This window comes from Budorcas taxicolor, chromosome 17, assembly GCF_023091745.1.
Source record: "Budorcas taxicolor isolate Tak-1 chromosome 17, Takin1.1, whole genome shotgun sequence".
Taxonomy (NCBI): domain Eukaryota; kingdom Metazoa; phylum Chordata; class Mammalia; order Artiodactyla; family Bovidae; genus Budorcas; species Budorcas taxicolor.
In genome coordinates this window covers 62,221,837-62,242,760 of record NC_068926.1, presented here as the reverse complement: position 1 = coordinate 62,242,760, position 20,924 = coordinate 62,221,837, and the positions used below count along the sequence as shown (strand labels likewise).

The window sequence follows — 20,924 nt, the reverse complement described above, 5'->3', positions numbered from 1 at the left end:
TCATAAAGTCTTTATTGAGTTTGTTACAATATTGCTTCTGTTTTTATATTTTAGTTTATTTGGTCCCATGTATGTGGTATCTTAGCTCCCTGACTAGGAATCCAACCTGCATCCCCTACATTAGGTGAAGTCTTAATCACTGGACCACCAGGGAAGTCCCTGAATAAGTGTTTGAGAGCATCATCAATTTAATCTTAAAGTGCTCTTCTTAATCCTTTCACATTCAAATCAGTCTATCTAGACATCCTCCCAATTTTCTGTACATTTCTTTTGTTTTTTAATCTATTTATGTATTTGACCGTGCCAGGTCTTAGTTGCGATATGCAGGATCTTTGGTATCGGTTATGATATGTAGGATCTTCTAGTTGCGGCGTGTGGGATCTAGTTCCTTGACCAGGGATCAAACCCAGGTCCCCTGCATTGGGAACGTGGAGTCTTAGCCACTGGGCCACCAGGGAAGTCCCTCTATAACATTTCTAATTTTTATCAGCTCCACCTTGAACAATCACTATGTCTACAACTGGAACATTCAGCATTACTTCTGTTGACTTCAAGAAACCAAAAAAAGAAAAAAGAATAAAATGAAAATCCTAAAAAACAGTAAGAAAGAAACCTTGCATCTATAATATCTGTAACTTTCCATGTATTTGCACTTTATGATTTTAGGACAACCTACCTTCTTTATTTCTCTGCTCCGTATTTCCCTCATTTGTAAAACTGTAACAACCTTAACTGTATTGTTAACAAGGTTTAAAACATGCTCAGATGGGCTCAATAAAGGACAGAAATGCTATGGACCTAATAGAAGCAGAAGATATTAAGAAGAGGTGGCAAGAATACACAGAAGAACTGTACAAAAAAGATCTTCACCACCAAGATAATCACAATGGTGTGATCACTCACCTAGAGCCAGACATCCTGGAATGTGAAGTCAAGTGGGCCTTAGAAAGCATCACTACGGACAAAGCTTGTGGAGGTGATGGCATTCCAGTTGAGCTATTTCAAATCCTAAAAGATGATGCTGTGAAAGTGCTGCAATCAATATGCCAGCAAATCTGGAAAACTCAGCAGTGGCCACAGGACTGGAAAAGGTCAGTTTTCATCCAATCCCAAAGAAAGGCAATGCCAAAGAATGCTTAAACTACCGCACAATTGCACTCATCTCACACACTAGTAAAGTAATGCTCAAAATTCTCCAAGCCAGGCTTCAGCGATACATGAACCTTGAACTTTCTGATGTTCAAGCTGGTTTTAGAAAAGGCAGAGGAACCAGAGATCAAATTGCCAACATCTGCTGGATCATGGAAAAAGCAAGAGTTATAGAAAGACATCTATTTCTGCTTTATTGACTATGCCAAAGCCTTTGACTGTGTGGATCACAATACACTATGGAAAATTCTTCAAGAGATGGGAATACCAGACCACCTGACCTGCCTCTTGAGAAACTTATATGCAGGTCAGGAAGCAACAGTTAGAACTGGACATGGAACAACAGACCAGTTCCAAATAGGAAAAGGAGTATGTCAAGGCTGTATATTGTCACCCTGCTTATTTAACTTCTATGCAGAGTACATCATGAGAAACGCTGGGCTGGAGGAAGCACAAGCTGGAATCAAGACTGCTGGGAGGAATACCAATAACCTCAGATATGCAAGTGACACCACCCTTATGACAGAAAGTGAAGAGGAACTAAAAAGCCTCTTGATGAAAGTGAAAGAGGAGAGTGAAAAAGTTGGCTTAAAGCTCAACATTCAGAAAACAAAGATCATGGCATCTGGTCCCATCACTGCATGGGAAATAGATGGGGAAACAGTGTCAGACTTTATTTTTTGGGGCTCCAAAATCACTCCAGATGGTGATTGTAGCCATGAAATTAAAAAATGCTTACTCCTTGGAAGGAAAGTTATGACCAACCTAGATAGCATATTCAAAAGCAGAGACATTACTTTGCCAACAAAGGTCCATCTGGTCAAGGCTATGGTTTTTCCAGTGGTCATGTATGGATGTGAGAGTTGGGCTGTAAAGAAAGCTGAGCGCCGAAGAATTGATGCTTTTGAACTGTGGTGTTAGAGAAGACTGTTGAGAGTCCCTTGGACTGCCAGGAGATCCAACCAGTCTATCCTGAAGGAGATCAGCCCTGGGTGTTCTTTGGAAGGAATGATGCTAAAGCTGAAACTCCAGTACTTTGGCCACCTCATGCGAAGAGTTGACTCCTTGGAAAAAAGACTCTGATGCTGGGAGGGATTGGGGGCAGGAGAAGGGGACGACAGAGGATGAGATAGCTGGATGGCATCACCGACTCGATGGATGTGAATTTGAGTGAACTCTGGGAGTTGGTGGTGGACAGGGAGGCCTGGTGTGCTGCGATTCATGGGGTCACGAAGAGTCAGACATGACTGAGCAACTGAACTGAACTGAATTCATATGAAGTACTTTCAAGTGCCTGATGATCAATAAGTGTCAAGTGTTATTATTATTATATGGTCAGATATCTTGCTCGAAAACCAAGAGATTAGGAAAACCATGTCACTATGAGCAAGAACAGATGCTACGAATAAGTGGGGAAGGGTATCTGAGTAGAGATCAAATTACTAAGTAATCAGTTCATTATGGTTTTTACATTAAGATGACTTTTACAGCTCTATGCAACCTCCTGAATCTGGGGCTTCTGATATCAAGTAATCTGATGAAAAGAATTTCCTCCCCACCTCCGGTAGAACACAGTATAACAAGCAGCAGCATATGGGTATATACAATGTCCTACAAAAGTTCAGAAGGGGCATAAAATCTGCAATGAGAAAGGGATGAAATCAAGACACACTTCTCAGAGGCACTCTTTGAGTAAAAGTTAGATGAAGGAGGTGATACGGTTTTTTCAAAGAGAGGCAACATGATGTTCAATGACAGAAACAGCAACAACAAAGAAGTAGATTTAGGGCTTTAAGTACTTAAGAACCTGGAGATGCAGGCAGAAGCTAGATTAGAGAGCACTGTAAACCATCCTAAGAAGGCTGACCTTTATCCTCAAGAAAATAGGGCATCTCTGAAGGATTTTAAGCATGAGGAGGACATCAAAATTGAGTGCTTGGTGAAATGACCCACAAGAGCAGGATTGTGTCTGCACACACCATTGTCTCACCAGCCCTGTTTCTTCTGCAGTTTATTTTCATTAATAATAATGCAATAAGTAGCTATTTTTTCTCAAAAACTGCTAATAAGAGAAAATATCAGAGTATGAGACCTAAAGAAAAGGCTGAATCATCTGCTGAATCGTTCTTCTCTTGCTCAATGAGTCATGATGTTTCCTTTACCATGTAGTCTTATTTTTGTCTTAAATGGGTTAATCTGAACTATATTCCAAAAAAAATTATATGCCCGTGTATATAATTTTAAATGAACAAAAATGGCTATTTCATTCCATGGATTCATACATCTATCTCTAAACCAGTTTCTCTGCATTTTAATTATTGTAACTTTGCAATAGGTTGTTTACTCACTATTCAGAAACATTTTAAAACAGAACAGATATCCACTGATTTAAGATTATCCTGAATATACAGATGATATTTGGAGACTTGGGTTCTTCTAGAAGCACCCTGGAGAAAGGCAAGAAGAAAAACCTAAAAGCATAAATCAAAGTCTTGGATTATGTAATTAGTTTAAGGATTTATAATCAATAAAAACAAAGAGTAAAAATAAAGTTAAACTGAAATCACTGGTTTTTACCTGTTTCTCTCCATACATCAATAAGCACATGGACAGCAAGGAGACAGTAATAGTCTGAAAATTGCAATTCGGTTTTCAAACAGGATTTCCCTATAGGGCAAAAAAAATCATATCTGTATTTTAAGATTTGTTCAATGATTATTGTCCCCAAAGAGTTATGTAAAGCTAGAAAACGACAGCAGGAAGAAGGGTAAAAGAAACTATTAAGAATAAAGTAAATACCAGAAGAAAATATAAGCCATGAATTAAAAGAGTCAAAAAAAGGTGAAACTACACTCAGCTGGAGCAAAAGGCTTTCAGAACAGAGGTGATACTCCAAATAGTTCCAAAAGGACTATGTGAAAGGTTGTGAAAGGTTTCAAGGGAAGGAAAGAACAGACATCAAGAGCCATGTACAACTAATATAATATGCTCATTACCTCACCTAATTTTTTAGAATACAGTTAGAGAAATACTAATATCATCCAGTTAGATAATTTAATTTATATTTTATCACACAATCTAAATAATTCAAACACCATCTACTTCTAAACTAAATATATACCTCACAATTTACAACATTCTTTTTGTTCATTTACACAGTCTATATATTAAGAATACTACGGCCTACAAGCAGAAAATGTGACAATTATCATAAACTCTGCAACTCATCTGAGTCCCAATGTGATGAAAAGTGGGCTCACCAGCTCAAGAAGAATATGGCTATCTGGGGGCCTATCAAAATTTTTTAAAACTCCAAGCTTAAGAAAGGCTTTGCATTTTATTACTTGGATAGTGTTCTCACTTGATAAAATATTTTTCCTGCCAAAAGCATTAAAATAGTGTGCTATGAGTAATTAGCCTCCAATTAAAAAAAAAAAGTATACAGACATTAAGAAAAAAAAAAAAATTGACTTCTAAGTCTTAGTAGAGCAGGGAACTACTGAACACTTTGAAAGGTTGCTCACCAAATTCCAGTCCATGCTGGTACCTTAACATCAGTTCTCTGACCACACTCAGCTTCTGGTTCTTATCCATCGTGTGGTACAAGCCAAGTAACCTCGTCAGCTGCACCACACACAAATGTCGCTGCAGAGCTCTGATGTCGGCGGGCAGTGCCAGCTTATCCTCTGTTGGTGTTGACAAAGGAACCACTCCGAGTAACTGATTAATGAACTGCAAAGTTGAAAAAAAAAAAAAAGTACAGGTCTGAAAATGGAACTCATCTTTAGTAGGTCACAATTAACAAATACTGAAATGGTCTAGAAAAAGACATCAAGGAGAAATACAAATTAAAGCTCCATTTTCTGTCTACCAAAATTGCCAACAAAACACTTTTAACAGCACACTTGCTGGTGAAACTCCAGCAAAACAGGCACATGTGAAACATTCACTGCTGGTCAAAAGTGTTAATGCTAACACCATGCAGTATAAGCATTAAAAGATGAAAAGACCTGTGAAAATGTTTCTTAAATCACAACACATTAACATAATATACAATGTAGCAATGAAAAAGTTTATTTAGGAAGACTGTAAAAAAGAACAATTACCCTAAAACAAATACTCTATTATACTACAAATAAATTCTTAAAGGAAACACTATATACTGAAGGGAATGTCAATAGCCTTAAATTGTTTTTTTGATTAAAGCTTTGAGATAATTATAGATTTGCATGAAGTTGTAAGAAATAACACAGATCCTGTGTACCCTTCGCCCAGTTTTTCCAATGGTAACATCTTTTGGGTTGGCGGGGGGGGGGGGGGGCACACCGTGTGACGTGCAACATCTTAGTTCCCCAACCAGGTATCAAACCTGAGGTCCCCTGCAGTGGAATCAGAGTCCTAACCACCGGACTAGGAAATTCCATCCCTATGGTAACATCTTGTATTAAAATGTTTTTAATTCTCTAAACATAGAATAAATTTTTAAAAATGTGAGTTCCACAACCAGTTCAGTTGCACTACTGGCAAAAATGAGTTAGAAGACTTAACTGGAAGGGACCCCTACATTGCAGTCAGGGTACCAGTTTACATGTCACACATGCTTGGATGCTATACTTTGCAGCTGTCAGGATGTGAGAGAATGCTTGAGCAGCACAAATCTGGGGTTCTAAAGGTGTTTATGGAAGAGAAATGCAGCCAAGGGGTCACTATATTTTGTGTCTTCCCTCTATTTTATGATCCAAAATTAATACATTATTTTAAAGGAAAAAAAAAGTTCCAACTACACATTTATTAAACATAGGTTATTTTCACTCCCTTCCAAGATCCTATGAAGATGACAGCGAAGAACAAAAAAGGATTCACCCATAAGGATCTAGAACATGCGAAATGTGAAGAGATGACAGCAGGTAAAAAGCATTAACAAGATTTCAAAAGATACAAGGCACAAGGGCAGGTGGTAGGTAATAACCAATGTATGGGGTCAAGAACGCTGGAATCCAGTAGTATGCAATGGGGAGGCCACCAATAAACAGCAAGCCTCTTCTAGCTGCGGAGCCTTGGCAGACTCAGAAATTAAAGGCAGGAAGTATGTCTGAAAGCTAAAGTTCTGGTGAAACATCAACAGGAGAATCTGTTAAATTCTAAAAAGTTAGACCCCTCCCAAGGTCACTGAGTGAATTCCTAAACCCAGTAGAAGTCAGGGTTTCCCTTCACCCCCAGGAGAAGCTGAACCAGAGACACTGTAGACTCAAGGGGAGACTGGAACGGATCTATTAACCTCACATTTCAGACAACCCGGTAAGAGGAGTTTTAAACGTTCATGGTTCTGTCAGACTGATTGGGGTGAAATGAACAAAAAACAAAAACTAACTCCAAGAAAGAAAGTTGTGTAAAAAAGCTATAATCTCCATATATAAAGTGGCTCAGCTGTGAATATTTAGTCATAAAAATATAAACAGTGAATAATGACTATACTATACTGAGGGGAAAGTATGTAAGAGAAGTAGGATGTTAGAAATGAAATTACTGCTTTCCACAGTAGGATCCCATGGACAGAGGAGTGTGGTGGGCTACAATCCATGGCGTTACAAAGAATCGGACATGACTTAGCAACTAAACCCACACACACAATAGGATACCAACAGATGAAGACTGTAATCATAAAAATAAAGAACTATATGAGTGTAAAATTTAGAAATACAGCATTAAATAACAAAAGAAACAGTTAAGAGTTCAAAGTAATTTGTCTGCACAGAGCCAGAACCAGGGCTGGAGAAGGCAAAGAGCTGCAATTGTTTTTCAAGATAAGCTTTGTAGTACCATTTGACTTCTTCAATTTTATACATGTAATTTTTAGATAGAAATAAAAATTAAAATTCCTACTTATCATGCAGTTTCACATTTCTCTTAACTTTGCTTCAATTTCTCTACAATTATATGAATTTTAACTTTATCATGATCAGATAACCACATCTGTAACAAAAACTCTGTGGCATTAGTTTTCATGTTTTTTATTAAATGCCCACATAATTTTTATTGCCAGCTCTTCCATTCTTATAAGCCATTTCATATTTCTTGTAAACCATTTTATATATCTAGTTATGTTTATTATTAAGGCCTCCCAACAGGTTTTGTCATAAAACAATATGTTCGCTCTCTGTTCTAGACTTTACAGTTTTACTGCTATACAAAAAGCTTCTTTAAAAACTGGAAATATTTTATTGTTAACTTAAAATCCCAAGACAAAGTAAACAAAATATAAAAATGTCACCAGGGGTGAGACACTTGGGATAACTGAACTGTATGGTCCATTCTTAGGGACCAGTTCCATTTTAGAATGTGTCTCCTAATTCAGCCGGACAGCAGTTCTGTGTGAACCTTACTTGGAGAGTCCACAATCCTCTGACAAACATACTGCTGAGTGGCGGAATTTTTAGCTACTGAAGTCATCCTACATTTAAAAAGTTGTGACAGCATAATTACCCCTCTCAATTAAAAAGTTTACACAGGACTACAAAACTCACTGCAATAGCCTTCAACCCTTTGTCTCACTGAACAATGACCACCTCAACACTGCTGGTATTTCCCTATTTCTAGAGGGTTCCTCCCAGTAGATTATTACTATATGGGGTCACAGAGGTGACCTAAGATTTTCAAACATGTCGATAAAGTAGAGCTTCTGGTTCTGAAACTGTGCTAGCAAACCTATATGAATCTCAGCTTAATGAGATGTAAGCACTCCTCTAATGCATTCCCATCATTTGATGCTTTAATTTACAAGATGGTAAGCACTATGAAGCATGGTCAATTGTTCCCTACCTTAGCACTCAGCACATAACATGGGTGACACTTACTGAATGAATCTCTCTCCCCCACATGGTTCTATTTTCTGTTTTAATCCCTCCAATAGCATGAAACTCACACACTGTGTTTTTAGAGAATTGTGACTATAATAAAAAAGATCTTTTTCTCACTGAGCCAAATTCTTAATTCCCTGCAACAACTTCTTGCTGGTCCCTGTTCTTATCCCTCTTCTACAGGAGAGCTTTTCAAATTAGGAGAAATAAAGTACTGTCAGCACCAGACCAAACATCTCTCTTCCAATAACCATTTCTCAAAGGTTTTCAAGTATAACCTAGAACCTTCTTTTCTGGATATGTTACAATTTATCTAGAAAACTTCTAAAGCTTAGTCTGAGCTTAATTAACACCACTCCAAGACTAACCTTTTCTAAACCAAAGTGAATGGCGGCAGTCATTTCAGAATCCAACAGAAAACACTGGCAACTTACCAGTTTGGGAAAGCACTGCTCCATCTGCCCTAGATGTGTAACCTCAAGACTGCAAGAGCACTGAGTGCAGGTGGACTAAGGGGAAGGTCACGAGACAAACGCTGTAGTCCTCACCACTGCACTCCCACTGAGCTTCACTCATTCCACATGGAGTGACAGAGCCTTCTGGAAGAACAGACAGTGGGAGCCCTGTGACAGGAAGACTTCCGACCTCCACTAATTAAGACCTTTTTATAAGTAAAGCTGACCCAAAGGTCACAGACTTTCTTGATAGACACTAGTATTTCTTAATATAGTGCTCTATCCTACCTTGGGCACACTGTTCTTCCAACTGGTGTTCTACTCCAACTGCTCATTACCCAAGGATACCCGGGGCTAAAAGCTTAAAAACCTTTAATATGCAAGAAGGTATGAAATTCTCATTAATGGGTGAACAATCTGATCCAATACACGTTGCTGTGGATGAGGAGTCTAAAGGTTCGCCACTTCAGCATGTACTTGATTTGCATTGATTTAATCACATGAAAAAAATCCTGATAGTTGACAATTAACTACCATATGGTACCCAGGCTTAGATCCCTGAAGAGATAAAGGACACTAATGGAAGAGCTACAGAAATACAAATAAAGTCTAAAGGCCAATTAACAGTATCAGTTTCTTAGTTCTGACAAATGTACCACTGTTTTTAAGACGTTAACATTGGGGAAAGCTGGGTGAAGGGTCTAGTGTAACTTTCCTATAAATGCAGTTATTCCAAAATGAAGGGTTTTTTTTTCTTTAACTTTACTGAAGTACAGTTGCTACAGTATTGTATTAGTCTCAGATATACAGAAAAGTGACTTAGTTATATTTTTTTTCAGATTCTTTTACATTATAGGCTTTTATAAGATATTGAATATAGTTTCTTATGCTTTTTATTTATCTATTTTATATATAGTAGTGTGTGTATCTGTTAAACAATACTCCTAATTTGTCCCTTCCCGCCTTATTCCTCTTTGGTAACCATAATTTTGCTTTCTACATCTGTGAGTCTGTTTCTATTTTGTAAATAAGTTCATCTGTGTTATTTTCTAGATTGCACATATAAGTTATATCATATATTTGTCTGACTTCTTCGTTTAGTATGATAATCTCTAGGTCCATCTGGGCTGCAAATGGCAACATTCATTCTTTTTTATAGTGAATATCTCATTTCATGTGTGTGTATGTCTACCATGTATGTATGTAAGGGCTTCCCTGGTGGTGCAATAGTAAAGAATCCGCCTGCCAATGCAGGAGATGTGAGTTCAATCCCTGGGTTGGAAGATCCCCTGGAGAAGGAAACAGCAACCCACTCCAGCACTCTTGCCTGGGAAATCCCATGGACAGAGAAGGCTGGTGGGTTACACTCCATAGGGGTGAAAAACAGTCGACAGGACTTAGCAACTAAACAATGTATGTATATATGTGTGTGCATATAGACATAGACATACACACGCCATATCTTCTTTATACAGTTATATGCTGATGAATACTTAGGTTGCCTTCTTGTCTTTACTACTATAAACAGTGCTGCTATGAACACTGGGATGCATGTTATCTTTGCAAATTAGAGTTTTCATCTTTTCTGGCTATATGCCAGGAGTAGGATTGCTGGATCACACGGTAGTTCTATTTTCAATGATTTAGGAACTTCCATATTGTTTTCCACAATGGCTGCACAAATTTACAGTCCCACCAACAGTATAGGAGGGTTCCTTTTTCTCCATACCCTCTCTAGCATTTATTATTTGCAGACTTTTTTTTTTTGCAGACTTTTTGTTGAAGCCCATTCTGACTGGTATGAGGTGAAACTTCATTGTAGCTTTGATTTGCATTTCTCTAATAATTAGTGATGTTGTATATATTTTCATGTGCCTGTAGGCCAACTGCATGTCTTCTTCAGAGAAATGTCTATTTGGGCCTTCAAGGTTTATTTTTTAAAAATCCCTAAGATTTGATGACTGCTTCAGCAAGAATAAATCGTGATTTACAAATTCAGCAATTAACTGCTACAGTTTTGAAAAAATCAGAGACAAGACATTAAAAGGAAAGTCCTCTGGACTTCATCAAACTTTAAAATTTTACTCTGGAAATTTCCTGGTGGTCCAGTGGCTAGGACTCACTGCTAAGTTTGACCCCCAGCCAGGGAGCTAAGATCCTGTAAGTCCCATGACACGGGCAAAAATACAACTTTGCTCTGCAAAGGATCCTATTAAGAGGATGAAAAGACAAGCTATAGTCTGGGAGAAAATATTTGAAACCACATATCTGACAAAGGATTTACATCAAGACTATCTAAAGAATTCTCAAAATTCAACAGTAAAAATCCCTGGTGGCTCAGACGGTAAAGCATCTGCCTATAATGCAGGAGACCTGGGTTTGATCCCTGGGTCAGGAAGATCCTCTGGAGAAGGAAATGGCAACCCACTCCAGTACTCTGGCCTGGAAAATCCCATGGACGGAAGAACCTAGTAGGCTACAGTCCATGGGGTCACAAAGAGTCGGACACGACTGAGCGACTTCAACAGTAAAAAAAAAAAACCAATTAGAAAATGAGCAAAAGATAATAACAGACATTTCACTGAGGAGAAAATACAGATGGCAAATCAGCACATGAAAAAATGTTTAACAATATTAACCGTTAGGGAAGTGCACATTAAAACCATAATGAAACATCACTGCATATTTACCAGAAGGGCAAAAATAAAAAACTGTGGTAACACCTAATGCTGATGAGGATGCAGAAAAACCAGATGACTCATACATAGCTAACAGGAATTTAAGAGACCTAGTCACTGCGGAAAAGTTAGGCCTTTTCTCTAAAAAGCCAAACATGCAGCTACCATAAGACCCCACAGCTGAACTCCTGGGCATTTTCTCAGAGAAATGAAGACTTAGGTTCACATAAAAAACCTGCATGCGAATGTTCACAGCAGCTCTATTTGTAGTAGCCTAAAACCAGAGACATCCAGATGTTCTTCAACAAGTTAAAGAAACTTGTGGTACATCCATATCAAGGAATATTATTCAAAATAATATTGCTGTACCAGCAATGAACATGTTACATGTAACAACACAGATGAACTCCAGGGAATTATGCTGAGTAAAGAAAGTTATACATAATATGATTCTATTATATAACATTCTTAAAAGGATAAAATGTGGAAAAAGAAAACATGTTAGCAGTTGCTAAGGGAGAGGGATGGGTAAAGGAGATACAGGGAGGTGGCTATGGGCAGAAAAGGGTAGGCAGCACATGGGGGGCACTCTGGTGGCAGAACTACTATGCATCTTGTCTACGCAGTGGCCACATGAATCCACATGCACCACACACACTAAATACACACACACACACCCCCCCCACATATACATACAAATGAATGCACGTAAAACGGGTGAAATCTGACTAGGCAAAATGGGTGAAGACATACAAATCTCTCTGTATTATTTCTCTCTCTCTACACACACACCAGGAGAATTCAATTACCTACCAGGGGCTTATTCTCATTGAGGTCCAGCTTTATAAGAAATTATGCCTTGTATCTGCAGCACCTAGATTACTTGGCTTGATAGAGCAATATCTCGATAATCTCATGTTCACTACTTTCAGCCATTTTAGAAAAGCAACATGGACTCTTAACCTAGTTACAATAAATACAGGTAACCAACAGAACCCTACTTACTTTTGTACACTGTGTAGCAGGCAAGAGGTCAACAAACACCTTGAGGTCTGTGAAACAACAAGGTTTATCCCCAAACTTTTTAAAATACTGGAACATTAATTCCTCTGGATCACCTAAGAGAGAAGAGGGTAAAATATCACTAAATAATTCACGGACTAAAGAAATTTCTAATTTAAGTGATAAGTCTGATTTGAGAAACATTTATTTCAATTAAATGAAAATTTTGCTTCAATTGAGAATGAGGATGACAATGAGGGCCGGAAGATGGCTTGTTAGTTTAAAAATAAACGAATACTTGAAAAAGAAGTTGAATCTTACCAACTCAGTTATTACACTGAGGAAATGTGAAGTTTTTCATTCAACTGAAGTTTAAATAGTTAAAAAGTTTTCATTAAAGTTTAAATACTTGAGTCTATACGCAAGCATTAAACAAACACGCTTTTCTCCAGTTCTTGAACTACTTAACAAATATTAAATAAATGTTAACTGCATGAAAGATACTGTTTGTTAACAGGCACGCCAACAGAAGAGAAAGTCAATGGGAAGAGCCATGGACCAATTAACTCCAAAGTCACAATGTAAAATTTAAACCTGGATATGCAGAAAGCTACTAGCTCATTTTATTTTTCCTCAAATTAAAAATAAAAATAATAAAAGTAGAATGCTCTCAAATTGAACTAGACGTAGGAAGCAGAGATTTTTAATAAGATCTCTGTAAGATTTCAGGCCTCAGTTCCTTCTGTTCCTAGGAACAGAGATTCCATAGCTTTAATCAGATTCTCACAGGTCTCTGTGATCCAAAAGAGACTAAGAATCACTCACTAGTAAGAAAAAGACAAAAACTTCTTCTGTGTGGGGAGGTTCAGTTCAGCTCAGTTCAGTCGCTCAGTCGTGTCCGACTCTGTGACCCCATGAATCGCAGCACACCAGGCCTCCCTGTCCACCACCAACTCCCAGAGTTCACTCAGACTCACGTCCATCGAGTCAGTGATGCCATCCAGCCATCTCATCCTCTGTCGTCCCCTTTCTCCTCCAGCCCCCAATCCCTCCCAGCATCAGAGTCTTTTTTCCAAGGAGTCAACTCTTCGCATGAGGTGGCCAAAGTACTGGAGTTTCAGCTTTAGCATCATTCCTTCCAAAGAAATCCCAGGGCTGATCTCCTTCAGAATGGACTGGTTGGATCTCCTTGCAGTCCAAGGGACTCTCAAGAGTCTTCTCCAACACCACAATTCAAATGCATCAATTCTTCGGTGCTCAGCCTTCTTCACAATCCAACTCTCACATCCATACATGACCACAGGAAAAACCACAGCCTTGACTAGACGGACCTTAGTCGGCAAAGTAATGTCTCTGCTTTTGAATATGCTATCTAGGTTGGTCATAACTTTCCTTCCAAGGAGTAACCGTCTTTTAATTTCATGGCTGCAATTACCATCTGCAGTGAGTCTGGAGCCCCAAAAAGTAAAGTCTGACACTGTTTCCCCATCTATTTGCCATGAAGTGATGGGACCGGATGCCATGATCTTAGTTTTCTGAATGTTGAGCTTTAAGCCAACTTTTTCACTCTCCTCTTTCACTTTCATCAAGAGGCTTTTTAGTTCCTCTTCACTTTCTGTCATAAGGGTGGTGTCACTTGCATATCTGAGGTTATTGATATTTCTCCCAGAAATCTTGATTCCAGCTGTGCTTATTCCAGCCCAGTGTTTCTCATGAGGTACTCTGCATAGAAGTTAAATAAGCAGGGTGACAATATACAGCCTTGACGTACTCCTTTTCCTATTTGGAACCAGTCTGTTGTTCCATGTCCAGTTCTAACTGTTGCTTCCTGACCTGCATACAGATTTCTCAAGAGGCAGGTCAGGTGGTCTGGTATTCCCATCTCTTTCAGAATTTTCCACAGTTTATTGTGATCCACACAGTCAAAGGCTTTGGCATAGTCAGTAAAGCAGAAATAGATGTTTTTCTGGAACTCTCTTGCTTTTTCCATGATCCAGCGGATGTTGGCAATTTGATCTCTGGTTCCTCTGCCTTTTCTAAAACCAGCTTGAACATCTGGAAGTCACAGTGCACGTATTGCTGAAGCCTGGCTTGGAGAATTTTGAGCATTACTTTACTAGCGTGTGAGATGAGTGCAATTGTGCGGTAGTTTGAGCATTCTCTGGCGTTGCCTTTCTTGGGATTGGATGAAAACTGACCTTTTCCAGTCCTGTGGCCACTGCTGAGTTTTCAATTTGCTGGCATATTGAGTGCAGCACTTTCACAGCATCATCTTTCAGGATTTGAAATAGCTCCACTGGAATTCCATCACCTCCACTAGCTTTGTCCGTAGTGATGTTTTCTAAGGCCCACTTGACTTCACATTCCAGGATATCTGGCTCTAGGTGAGTGATCACACCATTGTGATTATCTTGGTGGTGAAGATCTTTTTTGTATAGTTCTTCCGTGTATTCTTGCCACCTCTTCTTAATATCTTCTGCTTCTGTTAGGTCCATACCATTTCTGTCCTTTATTGAGCCCATCTTTGCATGAAATGGTCCCTTGGTATCTCTAATTTTCTTGAAGAGATCTCTAGTCTTTCCCATTCTGTTGTTTTCCTCTATTTCTTTACATTGATCGTTGAGGAAGGCTTTCTTATCTCTTCTTGCTATTCTTTGGAACTCTGCATTCAGATGCTTGTAACTTTCCTTTTCTCCTTTGCTTTCACTTCTCCTTTTCACAGCTATTTGTAAGGCCTTCTCAGACAGCCATTTTGCCTTTTTGCATTTCTTTTCCATGGAGATGGTCTTGATCCCTGTCTCCTGTACAATGTCACGAACCTCCGTCCATAATTCATCAGGCAGTCTATCAGATCTAGTCCCTTAAATCATTAGACAAATCCAATTTATAAGATTCAGGTGGGTGAGAGGGAAGAGGAAGATAGGAGATGAATATAATAGCAAGTGTGAAAGCAGATCCAAATAGTTTTCTTTCCATCTTTGGAAAGAAAGCATTTTTTTTTTTTTTTTTGCCTGCACCATGCAGCTTGTGGGATCCTACTTCCTCAACTTGGGATTGAACGCAGGCCCCCTGAAGTGGAAGCACAGAGTTCTAACCACTGGACCACCAGGGAAATCCGAAAAAAAAAAAAAAACAATTCTTTGAAATATATTTTAACAATATTTTGCTGAAAGTCACATGAACGATTTTCATTTGCAATTCGGGAATAAATACAAACTAAAGTGACTGAGGTAGACCCAAAGAAAGAAGTCAACATAGAATACAAAACTGGCTGTGAATAATCGACATATAGAATGAAGAGATAGCCAGTTAATTTCAGAATAAACTGCAGAGAACACTAATTACATGATTAGAAGGGAAAGACATGTTCTAGGATAGGTTTTAGGTACTGAGAAGTGCTCATCCTCTGAGGACAACTGGTCCCTAAAAAAACCCTCTTAATCAAGTTTTAATGAGAACCAAATTTCTGTAATGATGAATGGGGTGGTGGGGGGAGGGGAAAGGTTCTTTGGAGCTTTGTCTTCAAAAAGAAAAAAGAAACTGAAAATGTTTTTGAAGTTCACGATCTTAAACCTAACAAAATTTAGGGTATACTTAAAGCTAAAGCTAATTCTAATTCTTAATATGAGCAGATTTTGGCTGGGAGTAGTGCTTTTTCCCCATAAAACTGTGAACTAGTACAATATGACCACATTTACTCTTCTGCAGTAAGCTCAACAAGAACCATTTTACAAAAACATCTAAGTGCTTCATCAAATTTCCTGAAGGTCTCTCTTAATCCTCTACTATCCAAATCATTCTTCTCTCCCATCTTGTCATTATCCTTATAAATTTTCTCAACTGTTAACTGCTCTAACTTGGCCAGAAGTTATTTTGTCAGTGTTTTTATGAGTGCTTAGAGCAGATTTTCAAGAAATTCATTCATTCATTTCTTGAAATCCTCAAACTTTTACAGAACTGGCTATTTTACTTTGAAATTTATTTTGATATTATTGTTAGGTCAGCAAAAGAATGCCTGACAAAGACTCTGATGGCATAGAGAGAAATGTTAAAGTTAAGCTAAGTTGCGTGTGTGACTGAGGCCTAATTTTATTAGTGATCCAGTCATCAGTAATTCTTTTCAGGTTATGAAGACATTTGCTTTGCAAAACACAACTTTATACTGTAGGCCTCCGAGAACAGATACCGCCCTTGGGTACCAAGTGTGTCCCTATCCCTTCTCCCTGGTTCCCAAATATTATTACAGCTTCTTACCCAGTTTGTACTCATCATTAAAACCTTGACGTCGTAAACGTCTAATCAGCTCCAGTTTAGCTAGATGTGGTCCTCGGAGATGGCGAGAATTTTTAGATTCTTCTGTTATCCGATCTTCTATAAACCTCACAGCTTCTTCTGCAGAATAATGTACTTCTCCTTCTAAAGAGCTGGGTATAAACACATGAAAAAGGTATTTTGTGCCTCTATTGTTCTGTGCCAAAACTTACAAGTCAAGCCAAACTGATTTCAAGAAACAAATTAAAAATAACAATAAGTATCTGATAACAATAAAACAATACAAATGAGAATAAAAGCTATGAGCATATTCTGATGGTTAGTATGACACATGATTCCTCCCAGTTCTGGCATCTGATTATTACAGAGATTAAACACCTCTACTGTTTTCTTAAAAAAACATTATTTATATATTTTGCATATATAAAATATTACCTAATTAAAAATGTAAGTAAATTTTAGTGCTAAGAAAATGAGTCTGAGAAGAATTAGAGACTTAGTTAATATTATAAAGTAAGCATCATTTCATAATTGGTTACCATAAATCCTATTTCCTTATTCACTTTTTTAAAAGATCCTATTTATGAATACTGTCTGTAATAGCCCCCAAAACAGCAATCAGCAACAATACAAGTACCCATCAACAGGAGACAGACTGAATGAATTTCGTACATTTCTCAAATGGAGTTCTCTTAAGTCACTAAAAAGAATTAATCAAATCTGTGTTTACTATATATGGAAAGACGGCCAAGATACATTTTAAGGTGGGAGAATATCAAGTTGTAAATCATTACATCTAAAAGAATTTCATTTTTATGTTAAATAAGAATAGTTATGTTAGTATATGCATAATATAAATAAATTTGGAAAACATCAAAGTCTTTTTCAAATAAATCTGGAAGATATCAAACTATTATCAAGACTAATTTCTGTCAATCATATCTTGATAAAACTGGGGAAAAAAACATCCTGGGATGATAGGATAACTAGGAACTAACATTTTTCACACCATACGTTTCTATCCTAATTTAGGATTTTTACAATGGACATGTATTTATTTTAAAATTTTAAAATGGAAAAAAAAAAATCTTTCTTCGAAAGAGATACATTATTGAGACAGAAAATTCAATTAGGCTTATAAGGAAATCTTTTTGCTACAACATATTAAAAAGTGCTGTAATTCAGGAAAAAAGACAACTTACTGTTCACCTTCAGCAGGAGGAGTCCAGGCCTCTTCAATCAGTCGAAAGACAGAATCGAAATAAGTCAGATAGAACTGCCAGTCATCTGAGCTAAAATCAGATTGAATGGTGCACACAGGATTAAACCCAAGTTGTGACAAATCTGCCTGAGGAACCATGGTACTCAACTTATTTTCTAAGTGATATTTTAGTCTTCATTAGGAGAAATCCAATCTTCCCTCTGGGTTTCTTCTACAGCCCTAAAAGGGCAGCAACTCCAAAGGTATTTTTAAGGTCAAACACTTCTAAGATGCTATTTTTTCCTTCAATAAAATAACCAGGTCTAAAAACCTAATATTCTTTATAGAAAACCCGCCACAGTGCTTCCTAGGTGGGCTGGGGGGAGACCAATCCTTAGTTTAACAAATTAATGAAATTTCAGCATTCATTCTGAATACTCAGCATCCTGGTGGCAAAAGTTTCACTGTACTTCTTTACTGAAAGATGAAGGCTCATCAAAAACTTTTAAAAAATATCCAGGACACACAACTAAAGGACTTCACTTTATGCCCAGAAATCGAAAGATGTAGTCCCAAAAAATCAAAAAGCCCCACTCTACTCTCATAGTCCAAGAAGCAAATACTTACTTTTTTAGTAAGAGGCGCCGAGAAAGGGCGTTACACTCTGGCCACCTGCTCAGTTTCTTATACATAGCCATGCATTTATTTTCCCGACTCTGAATCTCACTTGTCAACTTCTCTACAATTAAAAGTAATAAAAGTTAGTAAGCTGGTTTCATTTTCACTCAGAAATCAGAACAAAGTCCAAATACAAGAAGGAAACTGTCACATGTTCTTAAAATTCACTCTCTCAGAAAATGGGACCACTGTTAGATACAAAGTTCTATCTCATTAAAGGTTATTTTCCTGAAAAGAAAAATAGTATATTTCTGATATAAACTTTTAAATCCTGTTTTCCTATAAAATAAAAGGATCCAGAACATATTGAGTTGAAGATCTAGTATATGGGATACACATAAAATCCCAAGAGTATCTGAGGAGTTGTATATTTAGACTATAGACTCACCACCCACCCACTTTCAAAACATTGAATAAGCTTGGACTTGAACAAGATGAGAAAGGGGAGGTGTTAGGAGGAAGATTAAAAGAAAAGAAATGAATCAAATTCTTCAACAAAAAAACTAGGATTAAATTTCTGACCAAATTATATCTGCCCTGTTCTTTTAAAACAGTTTAGCAGATTAAGCATGCCAACAATTACATTATGAATTTTCTATAGAAAACTTAAACTTTATCCATAGAACTACAACCTAACTGAATAAAAATACAAAGTTGACTTCTACTCACCTGCAAGGTCAAAGTTAGAAAGTAACATTAAATATAAAAACAAAACTCTTCCTACATTTTATATAATTAAAATAGTTAAAACTATCAGTTACTGTTATGGTTTTAGTAAAGGATATACATTACTTCTATGAAACAAAATCTTTTTCATGGCTGGACCTAATCAGAGTTATGAGGCCATAAAAGAAACTGACCAAAAAGTCACAGTTAAAAACCAGAGTTGTCAAAACAATAACTATATTCCCATGAATTTCTCCTAAGGAAATTAAAAATGTGTAAATATTTAGGAAACAAATTGTTATAAATGTCTAAAAACAGAGAAATAGTTTAACACGATCTATGAAGTTCATACAAATAAATTTTCCAACAAAAAGGAAAAAAGTATTTTCACGACAACAGAAAAGAGCTCTAACTTCTTTAACATGTAAAGTGCTGTTGCAAATCAATAAGAAGATTAACAAATTTTTAGAAACAGGAAAGACTATGGAAAAGCAGCTCAAAGAAAACATTAATGATTTTTAAACAATTGAAAAAATAATTATGCTCCCTCGTGGCTAAATAAATAACTGTTAAGGTATGTTTTATCTAACTGAAAAACAAAAAGTTTGATAATACAGATGGGTAAGTATGTAAAGAAACAGACCCTCAATTACCTCCTAATTTTCCTCTGATAACATCCAAGGCTTCCTGGTACTTTCCCAAACGTTCCAGGATCATATAATAAAGTTCAACCTTATAGAAAAAACAAAAAGTGTAACCACTGAAACTTTTCAATAATAGAGATATGTCATTTATATGTTTTTAAAAAGTTGTCTAATAGAAAAGAACACTATCTTCAAATAAGATGAAATTAACAGTGAGAATCAGGCAATAGTATCTCCCCTATCTGTGTATATCTCAACAGAGAACACTTGCTGGAAGCATGCAAGAAACAATAGCTCCTTCACTCACTACACCTAGGCTGGGGAATTCCACAGTTTCACATTTACACAAAAGACAAGAGTGAGGAACTAGTTCTCTAAAGGGAATAAAGCAACAATTCATAATGTTGTAACAGTATCAAAAACATGCAAATACAAAAGTGGGGTTTAAATTACTCACTTCAGCCTCTGCTTCTATCTTGTCCTCTTTCACCATTTTTTCTACCATTCTCTCAGCTAGGGGCAGAAACATTGTTTTTGAGAGGTTTTCATCCTGTGCTGATATAGACTGGAGGAGAAAGATACATGTTTCATTCAAATTTCTTCCCTGTTTGCACTATTTATATTATTGACAGGCAGACTATTATTGTGACTCTGGCCCATAACTAACAAACCACTATGTCAAAGATCAGACCTAATTTGAATTTACCAAGAAGATACATTAGAGATGGTTTGCTTTACAAGAGATTTCTTAAGATTATCTTACACATTCTTGAAACAGTTTCTACAATATGACCTAACTTTCATATAGGTCATTCAAACATTTTTCTTGAAATATATTAAGGGGGGTTACGTTTATACTGTTTATTATAGATAAATGGTACCAAGCATTTGAAGAGAAAAGCTTTTGCAATGTCTTCTTGAGATGTTCACATATTATAAAGGAAATGCCAATTTCTTCTATTTATAGCACAGCTTACTTAACAGCTACAGTTGCCTCAGACTGATCATTAAAATCGATACATGATAGTAATCATTTTAACATTGCCAAAGATTCTGCTCCGAGCTTATTTGCCTCTGTAAACAACCTTTCAGAGTAGTTATTATACTTATTTTACAGATAAACTAAGGTTAAAAAGATTTCCCAACAGCTCAAGACATGGGGTAAAGCCAGTATCTGAAAAGCAGGCTAGTCTGAGCCTCTCTGTTCTAAACTGCTACATTTTAACACCTTCCTCCCCATCCTCTCATACACAGTATCTTATTTTGTCCTCAAAGTAGCTCTGGGAGATAAGCATCTCCATTAGGCAAAAAAGCAGACTGAG

The 20,924-nt window shown here is 37.2% G+C and overlaps 1 protein-coding gene across 1 annotated transcript in view; it reads right to left on the bottom strand.

Moving 5' to 3' along the window:
- Nucleotides 1–20,924, bottom strand: part of NAA25 (N-alpha-acetyltransferase 25, NatB auxiliary subunit) — a 64,723-nt gene that overhangs the window by 25,055 nt on the left and 18,744 nt on the right. The window contains exons 6-13 of the mRNA XM_052654598.1: nt 20,060–20,167; nt 19,612–19,690; nt 18,242–18,353; nt 17,616–17,705; nt 16,396–16,565; nt 12,145–12,257; nt 4,674–4,881; nt 3,727–3,816 (exon numbers count right to left, since the gene is read on the bottom strand). Coding sequence (XP_052510558.1) covers nt 3,727–3,816; nt 4,674–4,881; nt 12,145–12,257; nt 16,396–16,565; nt 17,616–17,705; nt 18,242–18,353; nt 19,612–19,690; nt 20,060–20,167 — 970 coding nt within the window. The remainder of the gene's footprint in view (nt 1–3,726; nt 3,817–4,673; nt 4,882–12,144; nt 12,258–16,395; nt 16,566–17,615; nt 17,706–18,241; nt 18,354–19,611; nt 19,691–20,059; nt 20,168–20,924) is intronic.